The 21,901-nt window shown below is 46.9% G+C and overlaps 1 protein-coding gene across 1 annotated transcript in view; it reads right to left on the bottom strand.

Moving 5' to 3' along the window:
• Positions 1 to 4,790: 4,790 nt before the first annotated feature.
• plppr3b (phospholipid phosphatase related 3b) overlaps positions 4,791 to 21,901 on the bottom strand; it is a 19,047-nt gene continuing 1,936 nt past the window's right edge. Inside the window, exons 2-8 of the mRNA XM_030433234.1 lie at positions 18,867 to 18,963; positions 12,009 to 12,194; positions 10,574 to 10,700; positions 10,110 to 10,305; positions 9,942 to 9,999; positions 9,647 to 9,820; positions 4,791 to 8,116 (exon numbers count right to left, since the gene is read on the bottom strand). Coding sequence (XP_030289094.1) covers positions 6,710 to 8,116; positions 9,647 to 9,820; positions 9,942 to 9,999; positions 10,110 to 10,305; positions 10,574 to 10,700; positions 12,009 to 12,194; positions 18,867 to 18,953 — 2,235 coding nt within the window. The 5' untranslated portion in view covers positions 18,954 to 18,963 and the 3' untranslated portion in view covers positions 4,791 to 6,709. The remainder of the gene's footprint in view (positions 8,117 to 9,646; positions 9,821 to 9,941; positions 10,000 to 10,109; positions 10,306 to 10,573; positions 10,701 to 12,008; positions 12,195 to 18,866; positions 18,964 to 21,901) is intronic.

Genomic DNA, 21,901 nt, shown 5'->3' with positions numbered 1-21,901 from the left:
CATCAGATCGTCTGTTTACATATAAAAATAACTACCACTCCAGTTCACAGTGAACACCAGACCAACGTTTACAAAGATGACTCAGTATTTACTAACACACACAGCATGAGGTAGATAACAACAACAACAAAACAATAATAATAATATTGATAACAAAATAATAAAGATGATAATAACAACAGTAAGGACAAATAATACTTTGTTTCAGTGCACAGATCAGACAGCAGCTCACCTGCTCGTTAACCAGCTGGTTGTTTGGTGTTAACAAGCTCGAGTGGCCGGAGCCTTAATTTGAACTGACCTTGAACATCTAGTGTAAAGTCAGAAGTTCAGACCGTCCGGTCGGAGCTCAGGCTCTTTACTGGACACTGAATGTAAAAACTGGTTCAGTTCACAGTGAGGGATTTTCTCTGTGTGTCCTCTGGAGGCTGAGAGGGAAATCTCCCACAGTCCGTCTGACTTTGAACACCTCACAGCCTTTAATCTTTCAGTGCTAATTGATCAGTTTAACAGACGTCCTGCGGGACGAAAACTCATGGAGCTCATATTATGAAGAAAGTGAGAAGAGGAAGAGAGACGACTGAGATCAGCTGCAGCTCGTCTGCAACTGTCAACATTTCCTGTTCTGCTCAGGTGCCCTTGAGCAAGGCACCAATCAGGGAGCTCACTGTGTGTCAGAGCTTCAGTGTGATGTCACTTCTCAGAGTGAGAACAATTGTACATATAAATAGAATATAACTATAACAGATGTACACAAAGATACAAAGAACTGTTTTATGTATAGATGTAATATAAATATAAATCTATATGTTAATATAAATATAGACATAAACATAAATATAAATAACATGAAGGTGAAACCTTCAGGATGTGGTTGAAGTCGACCTCTGTGGCCTGCAGGCGGCGCCGTCTGTCAGTCTGGTGGCTACTTTCTGTCAGTCTTCAGGAATCTGCTGCCGTCCAATCAGATCGTCTGGCTTTGATCCTGACACAAACACTGAATACTGATCCAGCTCCTTCAAAATAAAAGACCTACAGTCATGGAAACACAGTTTCATGCAGAGCTAATGGAATGATAGACTGAACCCCCCAACACACACACACACACACACACACACACACACACACACACACACACACACACAGGCTGGCTGCTGTTGCCATGGCAATGGCTGGCTGCAGGATGGAGTGCAAGGAAGGGGAGGTGTGTGTGTGTGTGTGTGTGTGTGTGTGTGTGTGTGTGTGTGTTGTAGCTCTCATCTCAACATCAGCCATCAACACTGTTGCCATGGAAACTGCATAGTGAGCCTGAAGGTGCAGGACACGAGGCAGCAGGGAGTGTGTGTGTGTGTGTACGTGTGTGTGTGTTCAGATACTTTACTGCAGTAAAAGTACTACATTACTAATGATACCTCAGTAAAAGTGTGTAATCAGGAAAATGTCCTGTTCAGTCAGTTTCTAAAGAGAGGATGATGATGATGGTGATGATGACGATGAGGACGCTCACTTGGGGGGCGGCTGTGGCTCAGGGGTAGAGCCAGCGTCTTGTTAGTGGGTTCGTCGCTGGTTCGATTCCCTGGTCTGCATCCCCCCAAACTGCTCCTGATGAGCTGGTCGGCACTTTGAATGTCAGCCGCCACCATCAGTGTGTGAATGTGTGTATGAGTCTCTTCGGACAAAAGCTTCTGATAAATGCCCTGAAATCTAAATGTGATGATCATGATAAAGATGAGGAGGATGATGATGATGATAATGAAGATTTATCAGATTGAATGGACTACAACATTAAAACAAGCAGAATGTCCCTTTAACAATGATTTGTTCTTCTCAGGTGAGTCTTTCAGTGAAGTCAGCACTCACCAGAGACTCCGGTTCTGGTTCTGGTTCCGGTTCTCTCTCTCCTCTCTGTAACATTTACATTTAGGGGCATTTGGCAGACAGTTTTGTCCAAAGCGACTTACAATAAAAACATTTGTCACAAGAGAGAAACCACAACATCACTGTTGATGGAGAAAAAAAAGGAAAAAATGTTCAAGCCGTCATCTGAGGATCATAGCTGCTATTTATCAATGATTATTTAAGTGCATACGTGCTGTGAGCAAGAACATACAAGTGCATATACATTTTTAAATTTATTTATAAAAAAAACAATTGGGGTTGGAGGGAGTGGTGCTCTGTGGGTGGAGGTGGAGTCTGAACAGAGAGTCTGGAGTCTCCTGCTGCAGACAGAGAGCGACTCTGCTGTCCTGATGTTGGTCAGGACTTCGTTCCTCCACTGAGGCTCCAGAACACAGAAGAGTCTCGACTTCTCTGAGCAGCTTTGTTTGCTCTCAGTGATGGCGGTACCAGCCGGCCCGCTGATGTAGCAGAGTGCAGTGCTCTCTCTGGGCCGTGTGGTCTGAACAGGGTTTGGAGGTAGACAGGTGCAGTTCTGTTGACGGACTTGAAGACCAGAACCATCGTCTGGAATCAGATGCGGGCCGTAACAGGAAGCCAGTGGAGGTGACGGAGGAGGCGGGTCACATGGGAGAGTTTGGGAAACTTGTAAACTAGGCGCTGCAGCGTTCTGGACACACTGCAGTGGTTCAGTCTCAGAGGCTGAGAGTCCAGCCAAGAGGGAGTTACTGTAGTCCAGGAGGGAGGTGACCAGCGCTTGGACCAGGAGGTGTGTTGCGTCCTTTGAGGAAAGACCGGATCCTCCAGATGTTGTAGAGGGTAAATCTGCAGGATCGGACCACAGCAGTGATGTTGGGGGTGCAGGACAGTCCATCATCGAGGGTTACATCCAGGTTCCTTGCCGTCGACGAAAGCGATACCGTGACGTCCTGGACAGTGACTGACAGGTCCATGTGAGGGCAGTCTGTCCCGGGATGAAGAGGAGTTCAGGTTTACTCAGGTTGAGTTTGAGGTGATGAGCAGCTGTCCAAGCAGAGATGATGCAGACATTCAGAGATGATGCAGACATTCAGAGATGATGCAGACATTCAGAGATGATGCAGACATTCAGAGATGATGCAGACATTCAGAGATGATGCAGACATTCAGAGATGATGCAGACATTCAGAGATGATGCAGACATTCAGAGATGATGCAGACATTCAGAGATGATGCAGACATTCAGAGATGATGCAGACATTCAGAGATGATGCAGACATTCAGAGATGATGCAGACATTCAGAGATGATGCAGACATTCAGAGATGATGCAGACATTCAGAGATGATGCAGACATTCAGAGATGATGCAGACATTCAGAGATGATGCAGACATTCAGAGATGATGCAGACATTCAGAGATGATGCAGACATTCAGAGATGAGCGTCACAACGTGACTGTTCGAGGAGGACGAGGGGAAAGAGAGGAACAGTTGGTGTCGTCAGCAGAACAGCGGTCAGAGAATCCACGTGACTGCAGAGCCTCGTGAGCTAGTGTTAGTGGAAACAGAACCGGTCCTAATACTGAGCCTTGAGGGACACCAGTTTCCAGACAGCAGGGTTTGGACAAGGAGCCGTTCCATGTGACCTGAAAGGTGAGATTTGTCAGGTATGATGTGAACCAGGTTAGAGCTGAGTCAGCGATGTTCAGCCAGAGAGGAGACGAGGATTTGGTGGTTGACTGTCGAACACAGAAGGTAAGTCGAGGAGAATGAGGACTGACGAGTGGGACGAGGTTCTGGAGGCACCGAGTGACTCAGTCACTGTGAGGAGGTCCATCTCAGTGGAGTGAGCGGTCCTGAAGCCTGACTGATTTGGGTCAAGGAGGTCGTAATGTTAAAGATAGGAGGACAGTTGGTTGTAGACTGCACGCTGCAGGGTTTTACAGAGGAATGAAAGAAGAGATGCAGGTCTGTAGCTTCGGATGTCAGCTGAGTCTAGGGTGGGTTCTTTAGGAGTGGCTAATGACAAGATAAAATATTTCAGCTAACCCTCCTCACCGAATGCCAAACACTAGATCTACAATTCCCTCTTACTCACCAGCAGTAGTTTCACAGCTTCTCTTCCCTGGACATACGTTAAGTAAGTAAAGTACATTTCCCTCCAGCTCCAGTCAGCAGTCAACATTAAAGAACCTGGATCTGCACCCGCTGTCCTCCAGAGCTGGAGGCTCCGCCGCCTCCTCCTCAGTAAAGCTTCAGGCAAATGCAAAGTTTTCAATGACCATTCAACATTTTCAACTCAGGAGAAAATGTGAACTTTCATATATTCCTTAATCAAATGATCAAACTCACATCAGTCTGTGTCTTCAAAGTGACTTTGTTTGTACCCTCAACACATAAAAAAACTCTCATGTTTGGTCTGAACACCGTAAAAGAGACAAAGAGCTGGAAGAGACCAAATTCCCATCAGGTTTCTTCTCTAAAGATCCAAAAGTGACTCAGTGACAGGAACCATCAGACTGAACTGACCGCCAGCTTTATATCTGCAGCAGTGTGCTCGGGCCGTCCGGTCGGACCTCAGGCTCTTTACTGGACACTGAATGTAAAAACTGGTTCAGTTCACAGTGAGGGATTTTCTCTGTGTGTCCTCTGGAGGCTGAGAGGGAAATCTCCCACAGTCCGTCTGACTGTGAACACCTCACAGCCTTTAATCTTTCAGCGCTAATTGATCAGTTTAACAGACGTCCTGCGGGACGAAAACTCATGGAGCTCATATTATGAAGAAAGTGAGAAGAGGAAGAGAGACGACTGAGATCAGCTGCAGCTCGTCTGTTTCTGTGAATTCACTCCTTCAGTTATTTTATACCAAAACCTTCAAGGACACAATGATAAAGAAAGTCTCCTGTAAACACTGATAGATCCAGATGAGCTTTTAATTAGTAACTTCCATGATAATGAGCACAGAGCATGCAGCGTCCATCCTTCAGTGTTTTTATAGCAGCAGGTTTTCTTTTTACTGTTTCAGTCACAAAATGTCACATTCAAGAGAAATGAAGCTTTTTACATTCAGATGGAGGCGATGAGGTCATCAGTCCTTTAAATTCCCTCATTAGGGTTAAAAACAGCTCGTTATCTCAGAGACGAACAGGAAGTCCGTCTGATTGAAATCAAACTGGACACATGCAACAACACACGGACACGTTAACATCATCAGACCCGATACCGGCTCATCAGCTCACTTCACATTTACAGATTCACTCTTTGATTCTGCTTCAATCAGCTGACAGGAAGTCTGTCGTCAGTGGTTGAGACGCGCAAGGAGAAAATCATCAGAGGAAAAAAAGTCTTTTTGATCCGTTTTCTACAACAGCAGAAAAATATTTAACAGCTTTATTCTCCTTGCGGAGGCCTGAACACTTTAATATACATTTAAACTTAAAGTTTATTTAAAGTCTCTTCTTTAAACTTTTATCATCTTTGTTTCTGATTATTGAAGATTCGTGTCAGCAAACGATCAGTGAGTGAATCTTTAAATTCTGAATATGTCAATAAAAATGTAATCTCACATCAGTCCATCCTTAATAAATACACACATCCACATTCACACACACAACTCTGAACAGTCTCAACCAATCAGAAAGCAGCACACAAACAAACATGCTGAGAATCACTATAGCAACCAAGCCATCACAACATAAAGGCAACAACACACCTGTCCAGATAATATACAGTCAGTGTGGACCTCCGACATCCACAGTCCGTATGTCTCACTGCACTGTGATAGGCCACGCCTGTCAGAGGGGGCGGGGCCTGCAGCAGGAAGCAGCTGCTGGTTGGTGGAAACATCCGGAGGATCCACTTCAGGGTTCAGCTTGGTTGCATGTTTGTGCTTCTAGATGAATCTTTAAAATCGTCTCTGAGTTTTTGTTTCTTCGTCTTTATCCACAGAACACGTTGCCATGGAAACACTCCATCTTCCTGCTCAGTGGCTCAACACTGTGGACGAAGGTAATCTATTACTCTTGGATGGTCCTCAATTAAAAAAAAAAGAGGGATTAATAACTGGTCACAACATCATGTTTGAGATGACATATTTGATTGAAACTAAACTTTATTCTGGTGATGTCACTTCCTGATTTATGTCCCTGGATCAGTCACATAAAGTCCAGACAGACATCAGGAGAGACACGTCGTCCCTCCACTTCCAGAACCTCCACTTCCAGAACCTCCACTTCCAGAACCTCCACTTCCAGAACCTCCACAGAAACAACACATGGGGCGACAAGAGACAAATACTTCTTGATCCTGTTTGAATTGTTTAATGAGTCACACATGATGTTCATCTACTTAAAAGATAATTTCGCAGTTTGTCAACGTTTGTTTTAAAGAAAATGAAATATTTAAGAATATAAAAAATGTCAGTGAACTACAGCGTCTCAACAAACGTCACCAACAGCAACATTGCCGTCGGCCCGGCACAGTTAGCTGACATGCAGGACGACTCCATGAGTTTTCAAAAAGATGACGTCACTTAACGAATGCCATCCTTATAATTACATATTCTGATAAATTATGTTAAACTGAGACTTTTTGGAGTTTAATGATTAAACTGACATACATCAAGTGTGACTCGATCAAAAGACTACAGCATCAGAGTGTCTTTTGACAGAGTGACAGAGTGTTGAGCCGCTGACCAGTCGTCTCCGTCCTGGATGACAAACTTTGTTTCCTGTGAGTCCAGTTTTCCATCATATGAAGAAATGCATAGCAACTGCAGTCAGGTACTGTGATGTTAGTGACCAGAGTAAGGCTTTTATTTTGAAAGATAAAGAGACTAGTCCTTGAACCTTCGTCCCTGCAGACTCTTGTAATAGTTCTCCTGCTCAGTCTTGTTACGACTCTCTCGATCCAACAGAACCAGTGCCGTCTTGCGTCTCATGGCCATCTCCCTGCGCTGAGCGTCCACCGACAGCTCCACCTGTGGGTTGGATGGAGCTTGGGCCAGATCAGAGTCGACTGTGGCACGTGGTGAGGCAGAGCGGTGTGGCCTGAAGCTGCTGCCATGGGCAGCAGAGTCGCCACGGTTCTGGCTGTTTAGGTCGTAGGTGTCTCGCGGGTCGCCCCCATTGGATGCCCACTCCCAAGGGTTACCGTTACCCGCGAGCGCTGGGGCTTGAGGATGCGGTGGGGCTTGGACAACAGGATGGTGAGGGGCGTGGGCATCCACGGTGATGATACCCGACCCCTCTCGCTGCTCATAGGGAGGGCGATAGTGGGGGGAGTCGGTGGTGGAGGAGGTTCCGGAGCAGGTGGAGGTGGTCTCGGAGGATTTCTCCCCCGAGGAGGAGGATGGGAGGAGGCCCTGCTGCTTTGACATAGCGATGACCTGCATGAGTCGTGGCTGATTGGCGGCGCCACGGACTGACCCCTCCCCGCTTGTCTTCTCTCGGATGGCGAGCCACTTGGCCCGGGTCAAGGCGCTCTTTGGGGACACTGGTGGGGGTCCGGCTTCAGGGATCTGTGGTGGTCTGGGAGTTGCCACAGCTTTGGCACCACCTGGAGGTGGGGTGGGGTTGCGGCTGGAGGCTGTCCTCCCAGACTGCACTGCGGGCTGGTAGATGGGGACCTGAGACCCCCCCTCGTCGGTCCCCACAGACCCCACCTCAGAGCCCTCCTCACTGGCCTCGCACTCTGCCTCGTCCCGGAAGCTCATCCCTCTCATCTCCATCGACTTTTGCTTCCATTCCGACACCAGCTGCTGTGAGCGCATCGGGTCCATGGGAACCTGCACTGCCTTCAGACGCCGCTGCACTGGCTGCACTGGCTGCACTGGCTGCACTGGCTGCACCTGTTGGACCAGGTCCTCCGGGCCGATGTTGGCCCCCAGCACACCGTTAACATTCATGCTGGCCCTCGGCAGCGTGTTGCTGAAGGTCAGCATGGTCTCCTTGCCCATGGGGCTGCGAGGAGCCAGCAACTCCACGTCCACGCTGGCCCTCTTCAGGCTCCCCATGGAGTCCTTCTCCCTCTGCAGGGGCCCCAGGCCCTCAAGCCGGTCCATGGGGGCCGGAGCTGCCGCTATCTCATCGTTACTCTCTGAGGCGGAGGCAGGGCCCTTATTGTAGACAGACTCGTGTCCTCGCTCAGTCAGCGCTCGCAAAGGGTCCTCTTTCGGTGCTGGGGGAGGAAGGGCCGGAATGATGTCATCAGAGGACTTGAAGTTGGCGACAGCGTGAAAAGCCTGATGAAGAAAAACAACCATTTCTAAATGTCTGAAGACGGAAAATGGTCTGAAATCAAACTGAGAAAGAAAACTAAACTAAAAAGTGAAAATCAATCATATGAATGAGATCTGCAACACAGACACGACTCTGACATCAACACTGTTCCTTCACTCTGCCATGACAGCTCATTACTTACATCTGTACATGTGATATCAATATAGTCAATCAAATTTACAAAAAAACTCTTTAATGTCAAAGTGAAAACAGACTTCTAAAAAGAAATGTCAATGAATTAAAAATATATAAAGTAACATACGTGACTGCACAAGTTTTCTCCCCCTTCAAGTCAGTATTTAGTAGTTACACCTTTGGCCTCGATCGCAGCACTGAGTCTGTGTGGATCGTTCTCAGTCAGGCTTCAACATCTGGATGCTGGAGTTTTACTCAGTTCCTCTTTGTAGAACTGCTCCAGCTCTGTCAGGTTGACCGGGATCAGGCGAAGTCTGGACTTTGACTCAGCCACTTCCAGAACAATCACCTTGTTGTCTCTAAACCATTTCCACATAGCTTTCTCTGTCTGCTTTGGGTCATTGTCTTACTGGAAAATAAATCTTCTCCTACTGAATCAGGTTGTCCTCCAGGAGTTTACTGTATTTTGCTGCATTCATTTTACCCTCTACCTTTCAAGCCTTACACGGCTGAGAAGCATCCCCACAGCATGATGCTGCCACCACATTGCTTCATGGTGGGGATGGTGTGTTGCTGGTGATGTGCAGTGTTTGGTGTCCGCCAAACATAGCATCTAGTCTGATGGACAAAAACCTCCGTTTTGGTCTCATTTAGACCAAAGAACCTTCTTCCACTGGACCTTGAAGTCTCTAGTGGAGATTTATTGAGTTTTCTTTAACAGTGGCTTGTCTTTGCCACTCTCCCATAAAGCTTTGTTACAGTTGAGTATCTCCCATCTCAGCCGCTGAAGCTTTAACTCCTTCAGAGTACTTATAGGTGTCTTGGTGGCCTCCCCCACTAGTCACTTTCTTGCAGGGTCACTCAGTTTGTGAGGATGGCCTGCTCCAGGCAGATTTACACATGGACCGTATTCCTTCCCTTTCTTAATGATGGATCTAACTGAACTCTGGGGGATGTTCGGTGACTTGGAAATGTTTTTGTATCCGTCCCGACTTATACTTTTCAATAACCTTTTCGCAGAGGTGCGTGGAGTGTTTTTTGTCTTCATGGTGTAATTGTAGCCATGAATACTGATTGACAGTGACTTGGACCTGCAGACACAGGTGTCTTTATACTACAATCACTTGAGACACATTCACTGCACTCATTAATTGTGAGACTGCTAGCACCAACCAGCTAACCTCTGTTGAATTAAGTCAGTTTCTTTAAAGGGGCTGAAAATGTATGATATATTTCAATTAATTGACATTTCTTTGTAGAAATCTGTTTTCAGTTTGACATGTAGGCGTTTCATTGTAATTTCTTGTCAAGTTATAAAGTTATAAAAGAGCAAAACATCCAGATGTTTCACATCTTACCAGATAAGCAGCGATGAAGGCGCCGATGAGGAAGCCCACGTACACGTCGATGGGATGGCTGCGATGCTGAGTGATCTGGGTCAGACCTGTTAACGCTGCCGCGATGGCAAATGCAAAAACCAGGACGGGTTTGAGCAGTTTGGTGCTGTCAGAGATGGTCGAGTTAAAATACATCTGGAAGGACACAGATGATCAACTTCATCATCTCACAGTTTGTAAAACTAATTTAATGTCATGAATAATGTTTGATGAAGCTCATCTGTGACATAAACTGATGACAGGAAGGTTTTCTTACAGAAACATAAACAGCTGCGAAGGCAGACAGAGTTGCATGCTGGGAAGGGAAAGTTTTCCTGTCAGGACAGAAAAAGATCAGAAGACGTTATCAATAATCACTTCAATGCACCCAACACGTCCATCCTGACCAACAGAAAGCATGAACAGGAAAGCGCAGGAAACTCACCTGGCGGCCATGATGGCGTGCTGGTCGTGTCCCGCACAGATGTCTTTAGTGACGTAAGCATTTCTGTCGCAGGAGCCGCCGGCCAGAGTGTAGTTGGGTTTACAGACAGTGAGGAAGAACGGAGCGTGGTAACCTGTCGACAGCTGGATGATGTCAGTGACCAGCGCCGTCGCACACAGACCGAACACATGCACACCTGCAGAGAGACAAACAGGTGTAGAGACCGAACATGTGCACACCTGCAGAGAGACAAACAGGTGTAGAGACCGAACATGTGCACACCTGCAGAGAGACAAACAGGTGTAGAGACCGAACATGTGCACACCTGCAGAGAGACAGACAGGTGTAGAGACCGAACACGTGCACACCTGCAGAGAGACAGACAGGTGTAGAGACCGAACATGTGCACACCTGGAGCACCTGGTGGTTGTATGTGTTGTGTAATTAGTCGTAGTGTGTCGTACCTACAAAACGCACCGTCCTCCTCAGGAAGGAGTTGAAGTTGCAGCCACCTGCGTTGATGCTTCCTTCAGGTCTGCGGAGCTTCAGTCTGGACTGCAGACAGTAGATGAGACCTTCAACCAGCATGATCTAACACACAAAACAAACGCACCCTCAACATGATATAAAACACAAAACAAACGCACCCTCAACATGATATAACACACAAAACAAACGCACCCTCAACATGATCTAACACACAAAACAAACGCACCCTCAACATGATCTAACACACAAAACAAACGCACCCTCAACATGATCTAACACACAAAACAAACGCACCCTCAACATGATCTAACACAAAACAAACGCACCCTCAACATGATATAACACACAAAACAAACGCACCCTCAACATGATATAACACACCAAACAAACGCACCCTCAACATGATCTAACACACAAAACAAACGCACCCTCAACATGATCTAACACACAAACCAAACGCACCCTCAACATGATATAACACACAAAACAAACGCACCCTCAACATGATCTAACACACAAAACAAACGCACCCTCAACATGATATAACACACAAAACAAATGCACCCTCAACATGATATAACACACAAAACAAACGCACCCTCAACATGATCTAACACACAAACCAAACGCACCCTCAACATGATATAACACACAAAACAAACGCACCCTCAACATGATATAACACACAAAACAAACGCACCCTCAACATGATATAACACACAAAACAAACGCACCCTCAACATGATATAACACACAAAACAAACGCACCCTCAACATGATATAACACACAAAACAAACGCACCCTCAACATGATATAACACACAAACCAAACGCACCCTCAACATGATATAACACACAAAACAAACGCACCCTCAACATGATATAACACACAAAACAAACGCACCCTCAACATGATATAACACACAAACCAAACGCACCCTCAACATGATCTAACACACAAACCAAACGCACCCTCAACATGATCTAACACACAAACCAAACGCACCCTCAACATGATATAACACACAAAACAAACGCACCCTCAACATGATATAACACACAAAACAAACGCACCCTTTGTGTGTGTGTGTCTGTATGTGTGTGTGTGTGTGTGTGTGCGTGCGTGTGTGTGTGTATATGTGTCTGTATGTGTGTGTGTGCGTGTGTGTGTGTGTGTATATGTGTCTGTATGTGTGTGTGTGTGTGTGTGTGTGTATGTGCGTGTGTGTGTGTGTGTATATGTGTCTGTATGTGTGTGCGTGTGTGTGTATATGTGTCTGTGTGTGCGTGTGTGTGTATATGTGTCTGTATATGTGTGTGTGTGTGTGTGTGTGTGTGTGTGTGTATATGTGTCTGTATATATGTGTCTGTATATGTGTGTGTGTGTGTGTGTGTGTGTGTGTGTGTTACTGAGGCGGCGGGCCCGGCGAAGGCGAGGCTCAGCAGCATCAGCAGCGGGATCAGCTCGTCTCCTCCGTCCACATACGGCATGCTGAGCTCTCGGTCGTGGCAGCGGAACCCCACCTGAGCTGGCTGCACCACGTCGGTCAGCTCCAGGAAGTACAGAGACACCATAGAAGAAGCCACAATGGGCAGCTGTGTAAGGTGAACACAGGGGTCAGTGACCTGGCGTCTGACTGTACCTGAACACACCTCAGCTGATTGTGAGCTGTAGTTCACTGGTAAACACAGTGACCTCTTCAGCTGTCTAAGCTGCAGAGTCTCTGCAAGGGACAGCAGAGCAGCAGCCAGCCTTTGCTCGACTGAACGAGTCCAGAGACGCTCTGACGGTGAAGAGCGTCTCCGGATACTGAGTGATGCCGAGAGGAGCAGCAGCAGACCAGGAGAGTCAGAAGAGCTCAGAGTGTTTACCAGGAAACTGTGAGTTTACAGTTTAAAATCAGAAACGAAACCAACACCGACAAAGCAAACCAATCAGAGGCAGAGAAGGTCTGGTCTGCAGTGGATCCAAAATAGCACTTCAATACACATGAGAGCCCAACTGATGTTCCTTCATCACCGTGAACACACACTGGACTTCATTAACACAACGTCTCTAGTTTGTTTGATGAAGACTACAGAAAGCTGCTGTTCGAGGAGATGATGAAGTTCAGAGCCTCCAGAGGACATTTTTATATTTCATCATTTCTGATGAGCCACAGTTTGACATTATTTTTGTTTTATAATCTTTAATTATTTATTTCTTGACAAATAACTTAATTTTGTGCTCAAACATACAAAATTAAAGTTGTTGCTCATATGAAACAATGACATCAATGAGTCATACGTCAGCCTCCAGCAGGATTACACAAGCAGAGCGGTTTGCAGTTTGTGAGTAGTTGAGCAAGAGAAGGAGAGAGAGCTCAGGTGAGTGTGTTCAGAGCAGGCAGGTGTTAGCGAGATCACTTATCATACTAGTGATGTTGATCCTGTTAGAACAGCAGTCTGGCTGCTATGGTCATGAGTTACATCTTACTTTTAACCACGTCCCATTCTCTGAGCGAGAGCGTCAACGGTTTGAAAATTCACATTTTCCCTCTTGGCTGGACTCTCAGCCTCCACGACTAAACCACTGCAGTGTGTCCAGAATGCTGCAGCGCGCCTCGTTTACAATCTACTCAAATTCTCCCATGTGACCTGCCTCCTCCGTGACCTCCACTGGCTTCCTGTTGCGGCCCGCATCTGATTCCAAACGATGGTGCTGGTCTTCAAGTCCGTCAACAGAACTGCACCCGTCTACCTCCAAACCCTGGTCAGACCACACGCCCCAGAGAGAGCACTGCACTCTTCTACATCAGCGGGCCGGCTGGTACCGCCATCACTGAGAGCTAACGAAGGTCGTTGAGAGAAGTTGAGAGTCTTCTGTGTTCTGGAGCTTCAGTGGTGGAACGAACTCCAGACCAACGTCAGGACAACAGAGTCGCTCTCTGTTTTCAGCAGAAGACTCCAGACTCATTTGTTCAGACTTCACCTCGATCCACAGAGCACGACTCCCTCCAATTTAAATAAATACATTTAAAAACGTATATGCACTTGTGTGTTCTTACTCTCAGCACTTATGTACTTAAAGTATCTTTGATAAATATGAGGGCTTGACAATTGTTTCCATTTTTTTTATACTCAACGCTGACGTGTCGTGGTTTCTCTCTTGTGACAAATGTTCTTATGTAAGTAACTTCAGGCAAAAGTGTCTTTTAAATGTAAATGTAATGTAAATGTAAATTAGCATCTCTCTGGTTCCTCTCCTCCTCCTTGAACTGGCACCTTTTCGTGGTAGAGGGGTTTGAGCACCTGAATGATCCTAGGAGCTATGTTGTACGGGGCTTAATGCCCCTGGTAGGGTCTCCTAAGGCAAACAGGTCCTAGGTGACGGGTCAGACTAAGATTGGTTCAAAAGCCCCTAATGAAAGATAGAACATCGAGGAAGTTTTATGTTGCCCGGATTGGCGTCACCAGGGCCCCACCCTGGAGCCAGGCCTGGGGTTGGTTGTCGCAGGCGAGCGCCTGGTGGCCGGGTCTTTGCCCACGGGACCCGGCCGGGCGCAGCCCAAACGAGCAACATGGGCCCGCCCTACAGTGGGCTCACCACTCGCAGGAGGGTTCAGAAGGGGCCGGTGCAGTGTGATTTGGGTGGCAGTCTTGGGTGGGGGCCCCGGCGACCCAATCCCCGGACGGTGACTCTAGCCATGGGGACCATGGAATGTCCCCTCGCTGGGGGGAAAGAGCCTGAGCTGGTGTGGGAGGTTGAGCGGTACCAGCTAGAGATAGTCGGGCTCACCTCCACGCACAGTCTGGGCTCTGGAACCCAACTCCTTGAGAGAGGCTGGACTCTCTTCTACTCTGGAGTTGCCCGCAGTGAGAGGCGGCGAGCTGGTGTGGGCTTGCTTATAGCTCCTCAGCTCAGCCGCCATGTGTTTTCCCCGGTGAATGAGAGGGTCGCTTCCCTGCGCCTTTGGGTCAGGGATAGGTCTCTCACTGTTGTCTCGGCTTATGGGCCGAACAGCGGTGCAGAGTACCCGGCCTTCTTGGAGTCCCTGGAAGAGGTACTGGAGAGTGCTCCAACCGGGGACTCCGTCGTTCTACTTGGGGACTTCAACGCTCACGTGGGCAGCGACAGTGTTACCTGGAGGGGTGTGATTGGGAGGAACGTCCTCCCCGATCTGAACCCGAGTGGTGTTTTGTTACTGGACTTCTGTGCTAGTCACAGTTTGTCCATAACGAACACCATGTTCAAGCATAAGGGTGTCAATATGTGCACGTGGCACCAGGACACCCTAGGCCGGAGGTCAATGATCGACTTTGTGGTCATGTCATCTGACCTCCGGCCGTATGTCTTGGACACTCGGGTGAAGAGAGGGGCTGAGCTGTCAACTGATCACCACCTGGTGGTGAGTCGTATCCGCTGGCAGGGGAGGAAGCTGGACAGACCTGGCAGACCCAAACATATTGTGAGGGTCTTTTGGGAACGTCTGGCAGAACCGTCTGTCAGGGAGGTCTTTAACTCCCACCTCCGGGAGAGCTTTGTCCAGATCCCGAGGGAGGCTGGGGACATCGAGTCCGAATGGACCATGTTCTCCACTTCCATTGTTGACGTGGCTGTTGAGGCCATGGAGGAGGACTACCGGTTGGCCTCGAAGAAATTCTGGCAAACCATCCGGTGCTTCAGGAGGGGGAAGCAGACCTCCACCAACACCGTTTACAGTGGAGGTGGGGAGCTGTTGACCTCGACTGGGGATGGAAGGAAGGGCGGTGGAAGGAATAATTATCGTTCTTTTATTGAGTCTGTTATTATGTTTTCCTTTATTTGTTGGTTTCAATCTCTGAGGGTAAAAGAGAGAACTCTACTAACTCTACTAAATAAGGTTGTTAGTATTAGTAGCAAAATCACCGGGTTTGCACAAGAAACTCTACAGGATCTTTACAACAAACAGCTGCTTAAGAAAGCTAACTCCATCCTGTCTGACTGCTCTCATCCTCTACATCAACAGTTTCAGTTTCTACCATCAGGTTCACTGCTCAGACTTCCACTTGCTAAAACGAACAGGTACAAACACTCCTTTGTTCCTCCTGCTGTCTCTCTTAAACGGCAGGAGGAAAAAGTAGTTTACCCAATAGGATAGAATATCCTTTTCATTTGAGTAATTTTCTTTAACAGAGTTCATTTTAGTATTTTATATACAATATTCATTAGGTTTGTCCATAATGTTATTTATTATGTTATGTGTATATGTATATTTGTTGCTTTTTGTATTCTGTGTGCTCCTATCTATCTATAATACAAGGAATCTCTGTCTGTCTGTCTGTGTGTGTGTGTGTGTCTGTGTGTGTGTGTGTGTGTGTGTGTGTGTGTGTGTGTGTGTGTGTGTTCCTCAAATATCTCTGCGGATCAGGATCAGACTGACCTGAGACTTTCAACATGGCTGCTGCGTGGTTCAGTGGTGTGCAATAAGCATTTGCTAGGACTGCAATGATAGCATGAATAAATTATTTCATAAATGCTTTACAAATTCTGCAAGCATTGTCCACCGGAGCCACCACAGTCACGTGGGCACCAGAGCCAATCACTGCACACCGTGGCCACGTGCGCATCAGAGCCAATCACTGCAAAGCTCAAGCCCACGACATACCTTAAAAAAACAAGCAGTTTTATACCTGCAGCGGCGTGAGCTGGACCGGGATTTTGCCGGTGGTTCGGTTCCGTTCTGTGCATTTAAACTGACTGTTGTGGATTAATGAGATTAAACAAGTCCAAGTCTGTTCGGGTCTGAGGAGATCCGGAGACGCGCGGACAACAAAGTGGGATCGGAAGCTGTGGATGTTTGTGTGTAGCTAGCGCTAGCTGCTAGCTAGCCACTAGCTAGCGCTAGCTACACGGCCCACCGCCCGAGTCGACGGAGCGGACGCACTGACACGTCCAAAACCGGATTTAGGGTAAATAATGTCCAACACGCCTTTTCGCAAACATTGCCGTTACGTTTGCTTTGTGTCTGGTGCAGGAAGAAACAGTAAAAATGTGCTTTTGTCACGAAAGTGTCCAAGCAGCAAGTTTGGTTGTTGAGGAACAGGAAGTTGTGTGAGGGAAATTGGCAGATGATTGACAGCAGCAGTGATGTGTTGGAGACAGCGACAGAGATAGCGAGTTTTGAAAGTTGAGAGATTTGTGACATATAGCCTGTTTGGAGTGTATAGTTAGTGTGTTATGTAGTGTTTGGTGTAGTGTGTTTAGTGAGTAGTGGAGTCATGTTGTGAGGCAAACCAAGGAGTCAATTATACCCCTGACGTCCCACCTTCAAACACAGCCTCATTTGGCCATCCATGAAAAAGCTACTTAACCTCCCACTTTTCTATAGAAATACATGCTTCCTACGGGCAATGCACTAGTTGCTGTGAAACAAATTGCCCCACTGGGGACAAATAAAGGTATTGATTGATGCTTCGAGGATCTCCTCAATCTGACACGCCTTCCATAGAGGAAGCAGAGGATGGGGACTCAGAGGTTGACCCATTCATCACCCAATCCGAAGTCACTGAGGTAGTCCAGAAGCTCCTCAGTGGCAAAGCACCGGGGATGGATGAGATCCGCCCTGAGTACCTCAATTCTCTGGATGTTGTGGGGCTGTCTTGGTTGACACGTCTCTGCAGCATCGCGTGGCAGTCGGGGACAGTGCCTCTGGACTGGCAGACCGGGGTGGTGGTTCCCCTATTCAAAAAGGGGGACCGGAGGGTGTGTTCCAACTATCGGGGATCACACTCCTCTGCCTCCCTGGGAAAGTCTATTCCAGGGTACTGGAGAGGAGAATTCATGATAGTCGAACCTTGGATTCAGGAGGAACAATGCGGTTTTCGTCCTGGCCGTGGAACACTGGACCAGCTCTATACCCTCCGCAGGGTGCTCGAGGGTTTATGGGAGTTTGCCCAACCAGTCCACATGTGTTTTGTGGACTTGAAGAAAGCATTTGACCGTGTCCCTCGTGGCATTCTGTGGGAGGTGCTCCAGGAGTACGGGGTCGGAGGCCCTCTATTAAGGGCTGTACGGTCCCTGTACGACCGGAGCAGGAGCTTGGTTCGCATTGCCAGCAGTAAGTCAGACCTGTTCCCAGTACATGTTGGACTCCGGCAGGGCTGCCCTTTGTCACCGGTTCTGTTCATTATTTTTATGGACAGAATTTCCAGGTGCAGCCACGGGCCGGAGGGGATCTGGTTCAGGGGCCACTGGATTTCATCTCTGCTTTTCGTGGATGATGTGGTCTTGTTGGCTCCTTCGAGCCAGGACCTCCAGCAGGGACGCCTCCCTTGGGAGGTGTTCCTAGCATGTCCCGCCGGGAGGAGACCCCGAGGAAGACCCAGGACACGCTGGAGTGACTATGTCACCCAGCTGGCCTGGGAACGCCTTGGGATCCTCCCGGAGGAGCTGGAGGAAGTGTCCGGGGAGAGGGAAGTCTGGGTGTCCCTGCTCAGGCAGCTGCCCCCATGACCCGGCCCCGATCACGCGGACGAAAATGGATGGATGGTTCCTCTCAGGTTACTGAAATGGATTCTGGATTATTACAGAAAATAATCTGTGTCAAACACAAGGTTCTGACCCTTCCAGGTTCTGTTGATCCAGATAATCTCCACAGATGAACTCCACTCTGTGATGTTTGAAGCTAAATTAACTGTGCAGCAGTAAGAAGCTAATGCTACAAACAGACGACATCACGGTCACATGACTTAAACGTTACCACCACTAAGAGTATTACTGCACAATTACTATCCAGGTTTTCTATAAACTGATCAATGTACAAGTTGTAAGGAGAACAAAACGAGTAAATATGTTCAGGTGTGGCAGAAATAGTAATACATTAGTTTATTAATCTCTTAGATTAACTAAGTGAAGAGCGCCGGTTCTTGTAGTGACCAGACTGTGTGATGACATCATTACGCAATGAAGTCATCAGGTGATGCAACTGAGGCCCAAAAACACTCGTTTTCATCATCTGACATAGTAAAAAAAAAACATAGTAAAATGCTGGATACAGTTTTTTGACACACGACTTGTTTACTGTCAGAACTGGAGCCGTTCGGTCTGAGAACATCGAGAACGTCTAAGAACTGCACAACTAAAGTTCTTCTTTCCTGTTCGAGTTAGCCGGCTCGGTCGGTGGAAGTCTCTGGTGCTTTTGCTTCAAATGGACATCCAGGCATGTCATATGTCTGCAGATGATCGTCATTGATCATGTGATCAATGATGTGATTGATCATGTGATCCACCTGAAGGCTTCTTCTCACCTCCACAAAGTAAAAACATGGCAGCAGAGTCAGGCTGTCCTTTGGAGGTTTCTTCTTCATCTTCTCTGATGAGGTCATCATCATCATCCTGATCCACCTGCAACACACCCATACACACCCACCCACACACACACACACACACACACATTATGATGATTAATGTTTCATATTTGAAGAGACAGACGCTGCCTGTCGTCTTTGTGCTGAACTTCAGTTGTTATACTGACATGTGATTCATATCAAGATTTGTTTGTTTATTGTTGTTTTAGTGTAAAAATGATTTCTGGCTCTAGCCACGCCCACAAATGTGAGTGAGATCATGTGGTCAGTCACATGATCATCACTCCATCCTTCCAGCTCTGCCTCAGTCAGAGTCCTTCATCATCATCATCATCATCATCATCATCTTTCTACTGACCTTTACAACAGAGAGAGACAGACAGACAGAGAGAGACTGCTGGAGACTGAGACACATTTCCTGCTACAGTGTAGCGCATATCAAGACATTAGAACAAAGTTCTTTACACAAATTAAATGCAAACTCCAAGATTTTGATTCACTCTCTGACCAGATTAAAGTGCAACACGTACTTGGAGAAAACAGTGTCAGCGCCATAGAAGCAGCTCGATATGTGAGAGCCTGTCACAGCCTGAGAGACGAGCAGCACAACAACACATGACAGCAGCCTGTCTCCTCACTCACCAATCACCTCCTCTACTCCATGTGGGCTCTTTGTTTGTTTGTTTGTTTGTTTTTTGGGGGGTTTTGTTCTTGATCTGTTTCTTTGTTGTTGTTTTTATTAGGGGGCCAAGCCGAGGGGCTGAGGGAACGCGTATGCAAGCATACGCATTTCCTAGGACCAGCGGTGCGAGGAACCCTATTGTAAGTGTAAAGATTTTTATTTTTATTTTTCTCCGGCTAAAAGTGGTGCTGCAGGCTAAACTGTGCAAGGGAGAGCGATGCAATTTGGAGGGTTGATCCAGACTCCTGCGAATATCTCAGACACAAAAAACTACATATATCGGCCTGCAGGGGGCGCTATAACCTAGACCAACACGTTTTTGCCTATAACTCCAAAACCGTATGTCGTACATTCAAAAACCTTGTATCCCCACATTCCCTGAATGGAGCTGAATCACCTTGCGATTGGCCACGCCCACTTCCGGTTAGAAAAACTGGAAAACCTACTTTTTCGAACTCCTCCTTGGGATTTTGTCCGATCTGCGTGAAACTTGGCACGTACACTGTTCAGCTCGATCTGATCTAAAGTTATCAAACGAATTTAACTCGGTCAAAAAATGTGCAATTATTCCCCGTTCATAACTGCTTGCAGTTCTAGTTTTATTTTTAAATTTTTTAAATTTTTTTACATTTGACTTGCACCATATTGTATTAATATATTCTTGTTAATTGTTTCTTTCTTTATTGATTCTGAACAAATGTTAATTACTTCTATGCCATTCTGCCATTTTTTTATTTTTTTATTTATCCATCTATGTTATTCTATTTAATGAATTGTATCATCCTTGAAGCTTTGGCAATATTGTTCATCTGACATTCATGCCAATAAAGCACATTGAAATTGAAATTGAGAGACAGACAGACAGAGAGAAAGACAGAGAGACAGACAGAGAGAGAGACAGAGAGGGAGAGAGACAGAGAGACAGAGAGAGAGACAGACAGACAGAGAGAGAGACAGAGAGGGAGACAGACAGAGAGAGAGACAGAGAGAGAGACAGAGAGAGAGACAGAGAGACAGAGAGAGAGACAGACAGACAGAGAGAGAGACAGAGAGACAGACAGAGAGACAGACAGAGAGAGAGACAGAGAGAGAGAGAGAGAGACAGACAGACAGAGAGAGAGACAGAGAGACAGACAGAGAGAAAGACAGAGAGAGAGAGGGATATGTGTCAGCAGCAACCTGGGGAAGTTATTCTGCAGCATCTTAAACCCTGTCATCTTAACCTTAACCCAAGAGTCAGATTGGTTTTACACCACAACACAGAACCTCTGAGCACATCTACACCCTCCACACCCTCATCCAGAAACACGTCCACCAGAACAACAACACCATCTTCTCTTGTTTTGTAGATTTCAAGAAAGCATTCGACTCAATTTGGCATCATGGTCTGAAATTACTAGAAAAAGGTACTGGAGGAAAAATCTACGATATTATTAAGACAATGTACATAAATAATAAATGTGCTGTCAAAATTGGAACTAGGGAAACAGATTTCTTCCCCCAAAGTAGAGGAGTGAAGCAGGGCTGCAGTCTGAGCCCCACCCTGTTTAACATCTACATCGACCAACTGGCCAAATCCCTGGAAGAGTCAGAGATCCCTGGTCTCACCCTCTCTGACACAGAAGTCAAATGTTTACTGTTTGCAGATGACCTAATACTGCTCGCTCCATCAAAGGAAGCTCTACAAAAGCAACTAGATCACCTGCAAAAGTTCTGTCAGACCCGGGCCCTGACCGCTAACCTGGAGAAGACAAAAGTCATGGTCTTCCAGAAACGACGCAAGAGTCAGAAACATCCCCACAGGTTCCACCTGGACTCTACAGACATAGAACACACACACAGCTACACATATCTAGGACTAAATATCACATCAACGGGAAATTTCAATCTGGCCATTAAGGATCTCAGAGAAAAAGGCAGAAGAGCTTTCTGGACTATAAAAAAGTCTTCAAACATAGACATCCCTGTCAAAATCTGGATCAATAATCGAACCAGTTGTATTGTATGGCAGTCAAGTGTGGGGCCCTCTCATGAACCAAGACTTCCAAAAATGGGACAAACACCCAATGGAAAGCTTGCACACTGAGATCTGCAAAAGCATCCTCAGAGTCCACAGGAACACCCCCAATAATGGATGCAGAGCTGAACTGGGCCAAGTTCCCCTTTTAATTCTGATCCAAAAAAGAGCAATAAAGTTCTACCAACCCCTCAGAGCCAGCGAGCCCAGCTCCTACCACTACAAAGCCCTACGATGCCAAGAGGAGAGCAAAGAAGGGAGTCCCCTCAGCCAGCT

Source organism: Sparus aurata, chromosome 11, assembly GCF_900880675.1.
Source record: "Sparus aurata chromosome 11, fSpaAur1.1, whole genome shotgun sequence".
NCBI lineage: Eukaryota > Metazoa > Chordata > Actinopteri > Spariformes > Sparidae > Sparus > Sparus aurata.
This window is presented reverse-complemented; position numbering and strand designations above follow the sequence as displayed.